The following is a 6,000-nucleotide window of genomic DNA, read 5'->3' as shown; positions in this document are numbered from 1 at the left end:
CTCTCTGTTCAAACACTAAGGCCTGCTGCTGTTTCCACACAAACACACCGATCACTCCCAGTGCTCCCACTGCTCCTCCCGGTCACGCATGCAGGAGTCTGTTGTCAGGATGCTAACAGCTGCTGCACAGCTGGATGTGTGTTCACAGTTCAGACAGACAGAGGAGGCGGGGACACAGACTTCACAGATTTCTCTCTTTATTTGATAATTACATTAATTATTCAGGTATGATGCAGCCAGACAGCTGCTGATTGGTCCATCCAATCTCTCAGGTGAAGGCCAGGTGATAGGGGATCGGTCCACTGGTCTTAGGAAGGCGTGGCCTCATCTGGAAGCAAAAAAGAAGACAGGTGAGACAGCAGGTTGGTATCTAGGTTAACTGGTATAGTTTGTAGGTGTAGCTTAAGCAGGTGGTCACGTACCTGGGGGGGCTTTAACAGGAAGTGAGGCCCTTCCAGTAGAAGTTCTTGCAGCCGGCCTTGCGTTCGCGGGGGGGTATGCTGTTGGGTTGGTCGGCAGACCGCTCCAGGTTCATCCTCCCGCCTGTTGCCTCAGCTTCCCGCTGGACGTCGGCCTCAGGCAGAGACATCTGAGCGAGCAGGTCCTCCACCGCACGTTTACTCCACTCCTGAGGATCCAGAAACCAGTTTAGCACCAAAGCAGACCCTTTAGCACAGCTAAGAGCAGCTAGAACAGTTTAGATCACTTTTTTGGAACCATGTGGTACACCTGGGAGTTTGGCAACAGTGATGAACGAGTTTAGAGCAGGTCAGAATGATTCAGCACGGATTAGGACACATCGAATAGTAACCAAACAGAAGAGCTCAGAACTGTTTAGAGCAACTTGGAACTGCACCAAGTTTTTCTGGGATCTTCCCAAGAAGACACATTTGATCTGAACTGACCTGCTGTTCCAAAACATTAATGTGGATGAACAGAGCAAGAAATCATAAGAAGAAACAAACTGTCCAGTTTTAACTGCAGAAGAATGAAACGAGGTAACTCGGCTTCTGTTGTAAATCACTTTTTGTTTGTATTTTTGTTTTTTCCACTTTTGTGTCTCTATGATGTCATGGAGAGCAAATATCCTGATATAATCATCTCGGCAAACACAAGTCCCACCCACACATTCAGCAGCCAATCAGAGTTTGATTCAGTGAAGGCAGATGGGAAATGCCCTGGATCAGATAAAGAAGGATTATTCTGAGCTGTGAATCATGCAAAGCTGCTCTGGCAGAGTTAAAGAATAGAAATATGGAGCTGAAGCAGAACTTTGAAGAAATACTTGGAACCCTCTAACTGTCTTTTCTGCTACCTTGTGAGCTTTGCTTAGCATAAAAACATGTTGAATAAGAGGGAACCAGCTAGCCTGGCTCCAAAGATAATAAAGCATCTCACTAACAGAGCCTTATCATCGCGACGCTTTAATCTGAAGGGAGCTGTTTCCCCACTGTTCCTTCAAAGTAATGGCGCACTAAAACGATGCTGCGAGCTGTCAGGGTGCTCGGTCTCACCTGTGACAGGAACCCTGCGCTGCGAGGTCGTTGCAGCAGCCGATGATTGCGCAGCTCCAGCTCCAGCTCCAGGTCCGGGTCCTGCAGCTGGTCTCTGTCTGGCTGAGAGGAAACTCCGGTACTGCACAGAACCAGTGCCATGAGAACCAAAATGGCGGGACAACGTACACACTGCATACCTGGAGGAGAGCAAGAAGAAGATGTTAAAAGAGGAAAAGAACCAAGAAAAAGAGCAGAGGAGAAGGAGAAGCTCCTACTGGTGCTGGTCTGGTTTCTTCTGCTGGTCCTGGTGCTGGTTCTGGTTCTTGGCTCTCTCTGGTCCTGGTGCTGTGGGTGCTGCCCTTTTGAAGCCTGGTGCTCCTCCTCCTGTGGGTCACATGATGCCGCGTGGCTGATTGACAGCCGGCGAGCTGCAAGGTGATGAAGGAACTCTGACTTACAAGTTAAACAAAAGTCCATTAATCCTTATTGACTTTAAATGGAAGCCGAGCAATAAAACAATAAACCTATCAGCAGCAGCGCGCCGCGGCTGCCGCCGCTCATCTCCGACAAATACAACAGCGGAACGTCGGGCTGAAGAGGACAGGAATTAACGGAGCGTTCAGAGGATTAGCAGACTTCATTAGCACTCGCTGATATCTCCATTAAACAAAGAGGCAGCAGCAGAGAGTCGCCCACTCAACATTTAGTCAGAACAAACACGACTTTTATACTGTCGAAAAACACTTTGTGCTGCTTTCAAATGTTCTTCTGCAGGCAGACAGAGTGGAAATGGCATCAGGGAATCCCACCAACACGGATGACTCAACGCAGTCCCAGCAGAGCGTAAAATAACACTCGATTCAAGTCCAACTTCAGTGGAAGCACTTTAGATAACGGCTCGCAATAAGCAGCGCAGCTCTTCACGATGTACACGCCGCGAGGACCGATCCTGATATTATATTTCAGGAGGAACACAACCGATCTTCCTACGGGGAATAAATGCAGGAGCATTAAATGTTCACATTTTACACTTTCAAATATTTAATTGTGTGCTAAATCGAATCCAGTGTGTCCAGTTTAAAGAGCAGAACAAAAAAGAGGAAAGAAGTTTTTCTTCCTGCTGTTTGGATGAGTTGTTAGCAGTTTGGCTAATGCTACAGCAAAGTGGCTCTAACCAGCACCAGGTCAGCAGTGACCCCTCTGCCTCTTTGTTAAGGATTTAAGTAAAACTGATGACATCACTCCAGGTGAATAAAACCTGGGTGGACTGAATTTGATGACTAGTGCTCTACTTTCAAGTTTCAGAATGGCTGAAGCTGTTTTCAGACGGCCATCTTTGTAGTCATAATAATAACAGAAACTTTGATTTCTGCAGTTCCTTTAACCCGAGGACGCTTTGCAAAAGAAAAGAAATAAAGCAGCTCCTCCTCACTCCACCCCAAACCTGGTTCTTCCTGTTAAAAGGGAGTTTTTCCTTCCCACTGTCGCCAAGTGCTTGCTCACTGGGGTGGTCTGGTTGTTGGGGTTTCTCTGTATTACTGTAGAGTTTTCACCTTACAGTATCAAACAGCTGCTGTGATTTTGTGCTATTTAAGTACATTTGAGTTGCAAATTGAAGGATGAATGAGTGAATCAGGAGCAGTGCTGCATGTTTTCTTTTGCACCCACATTATTATTTGACAGTTTTATTGATGACATCTACAAAATCCCAGCACTCTCCCCCATCAGAGGCCAGCATTCTGCTAAAACCACTCCAGAAACAACAAAGAGGCCAACTCTGCCTCTAGACGTCCAAGATCCCAATCTGATCGAATATCTGTGGGATGCGCCGGAACAAGCTAGATCCAACGTATGAGTGCAGACACCCACCAAGTTCCCGTGTCTGTGTCTTTCATTTGTTTAATGCTATCTCGCTGGCTGGTCACCACAGTTTGTAACTCAATTGTCCCTTGAGGACAATAAAGGCTATCCAATCCAGCCTGACCCAGCCTGATCCAATCTGGTGCTGCGGGATGGATTATCTGCACAAACACTGCAGCTCCCCTCATTGTTCCTCTGTGACCTCTGACCTCTCTCTGCTGTGGGACCTTTTGCAGCTGATTATCACTCCGCAGTGCTCTGACATTTTTACTGCGGCCCCTGGTTTTGCTGAGGACAAACTCACATTCTCAGGCCTGAATGACACAAACACTCACAGGACGTTTAACAGGTTACTTCTGCTTTCCCTTCAGCTTCCTCTGCTCACATCAGCCGCGCTTGTACAGGTGTGGAGAGTTTTGTAGTGTTGTTATTGGCTTTTAGAGAAAAAACAGAACACAAAATATGACAGAGTCAACAACAGTTTAAAGTTAGAAGCGGCCCGGTGGAGCTGCTCTGGCTCAGCCGGATCACACCGAGACGACACGTAAAGGTGGGATACGACACAATGATAGAAACAGAGGTAAGTCGTGATTTTTGGATGGTTCACACACGTTTCTTAAGGAGGGGAAACGGCTCTGTTGTTGCCACATCGGCAGTGGAAGGGATCACCTGACCAATAATATGGCTGCTGTGAGGTTACTGTACAGGTATTTCTTCTTACTTATTAGTATCTGTGTGTGATGTACCTAATAATAATGGATTGCATTTATATAGTGCTTTCCGGGGCCCTCAAAGCGATTTACATTCACACACTGGTGGAGGCAGCTACAGGTGTAGCCACAGCTGCCCTGGGGCAGACTGACAGAAGCTGCCATATCGCGCCATCGGCCCCTCTGGCCAACACCAGTAGGCGGCAGGTGAAGTGTCTCGCCCAAGGACACAACGACCGAGACTGTCCGAGCCGGGGCTCGAACCGGCAACCTTCCGGTTATAAGACGAACGCCCAACTCTTGAGCCACGATCACACCTACACAGTTTGCTGTGCGGATAGCCAGCATTAGTTGTCCTGATGCTCAATAATCCAGAAGACCCAATAAAGATGATGTAATGTTTTCAGTGGGAGAGTTCATCCTCAGAGTCCGCTGCGTTTCCCCAACCTAGCGATGGACACTTGCACCAAACTAGCGTGTGAATCATACATAGTTCTTGGAGCTTCCTCTCAGGAACGAGAGAAAGAACTTGATCTTAGCAACAACGATTTGCATGTTAACGATCATGAAACTGAGCTCACAGCTCATGTTAGTTTATAGTGTTAGTGAGTCTTAACTTCTATGTAGCTGTGCTGTTTCTGAGGCTGGGAAACCTGTAGTGAGCTGAGAATGAAGAACGCACCCTGGGGTAAAAGCTCTCATCTTCTCTTGCCATGAACATAATGTGGGCACGTGTCCCCCACCCTGTTCTGACTCTATTTAAAAGTAGAATGGGAGGCAGAGCCTTCAGTTTTCAGGCCCCTCTTCTGTGGAACCAGCTTCCAGTTTGGATTCAGGAGACAGACACTATCTCTACTTTCAAGATTAGGCTTCAAACTTTGGACATTAAAATGTGTCTTTTTATTTATTTTTGTATTCTTATGTCAGTCAGAGATGGTTTTAAAAGTTGGCAGACTTTTGATGGAAACCGAATCACTGAGAATTTATTGCCACAGTATTTTCTTTGTGTGGATGGAGGTTAGACAGGTTTCTGCTTCCACCCTCAGCAGAGGAGACTGGAACATCCATCCATCCATCCATCTTCATCCGCTTTGTCCGGGGCCAGGTCGCGGGGGCAGCAGCCTAAGCAAAGAGGCCCAGACCTCCCTCTCCCCAGCCACCTCCTCCAGCTTGTCCGGGGGAACACCAAGGCGTTCCCAGGCCAGCCGAGAGATATAATCTCTCCAGCGTGTCCTGGGTCTGCCCCGGGGCCTCCTCCCGGTGGGACATGCCTGGAACACCTCACCCAGGAGGCGCCCAGGGGGCATCCTTGTCAGATGCCCGAACCACCTCAGCTGGCTCCTTTCGAGACTGGAACAAATAGGATTATTTTAACGAAGAACATTAATACGACACATTCAGGAAATTATTTTTAAAAACTAATAAAGCACATCAATGTTTGCATTCTTACTTATTTATTGTACTTAAGTCGAATTTTTCTGGTATCTGTACTTTACTGGAGTATTGTTTTTACTCCTTTTACTTTTACTCCTTTTTAACACAAATATCTGAACTTTCTACTCCTCACATTTTAAAAACAGGCTCGTTACTTTAACACATTTGAGGGAAGTTATTATTTCACATCAACTGTGCACCTTCAAGCCTAAACAGTAACGCAGCAAAGGCAGTCCTAATGGGTCATAATTACCAACATTTAAGTCACGAAAAGAGATAAAAGAGGCAAAACTGTATGCATCATTTATAGCCAGGTTAAAATGGGCCACAAGGAGTGCAGGTGTCTGCAGGTTTAACGTCACAGCGAGGCGACAAAGGCTGTGCAAAATGGATGATCTGATCGTCATGTTGGTGTTGATCTGGGAACAACACCGACACGACGATATCAATGTGTCCTTCATTTCCCCGAATTTGAAGGATGGGTCGGGTGTGTCCTTCGT

General features: G+C 46.9%; 1 protein-coding gene across 1 annotated transcript; it reads right to left on the bottom strand.

Annotated features, from left to right (window-relative positions):
• Positions 1 to 180: 180 nt before the first annotated feature.
• On the bottom strand, positions 181 to 1,988 carry LOC146654781 (somatostatin-2-like). The gene is made up of 4 exons (XM_085380251.1): positions 1,772 to 1,988; positions 1,515 to 1,693; positions 423 to 628; positions 181 to 328 (listed from the first exon to the last, which is right to left on the bottom strand). The coding sequence occupies exons 1-3, from the start codon at positions 1,971 to 1,973 to the stop codon at positions 434 to 436; spliced, it is 576 nt and encodes a 191-aa protein (XP_085236377.1). The 5' UTR covers positions 1,974 to 1,988; the 3' UTR covers positions 181 to 328; positions 423 to 433.
• Positions 1,989 to 6,000: the final 4,012 nt, after the last annotated feature.

This window comes from Rhamphochromis longiceps, linkage group LG14, assembly GCF_057381845.1.
Source record: "Rhamphochromis longiceps isolate RC_006_pf linkage group LG14, R_longiceps_female_GT1.1, whole genome shotgun sequence".
In the NCBI taxonomy this organism is placed as follows: Eukaryota; Metazoa; Chordata; class Actinopteri; order Cichliformes; family Cichlidae; genus Rhamphochromis; species Rhamphochromis longiceps.
The sequence above is the reverse complement of the archived record's forward strand: the minus strand, read 5'-3'. Positions and strand labels throughout refer to the sequence as shown.

What these genes read in the sequence shown, in the direction of transcription:
- LOC146654781 (XM_085380251.1), bottom strand. Translation starts at nt 1,973, where the DNA reads ATGGACTTTTGTTTAACTTGTAAGTCAGAGTTCCTTCATCACCTTGCA. An exon ending in AAGAAACCAGACCAGCACCA is followed by an intron (nt 1,694 to 1,771) that starts GTAGGAGCTTCT and finishes GCTCTCCTCCAG; the next exon opens with GTATGCAGTGTGTACGTTGT. An exon ending in GCGCAGGGTTCCTGTCACAG is followed by an intron (nt 629 to 1,514) that starts GTGAGACCGAGC and finishes CTGGATCCTCAG; the next exon opens with GAGTGGAGTAAACGTGCGGT.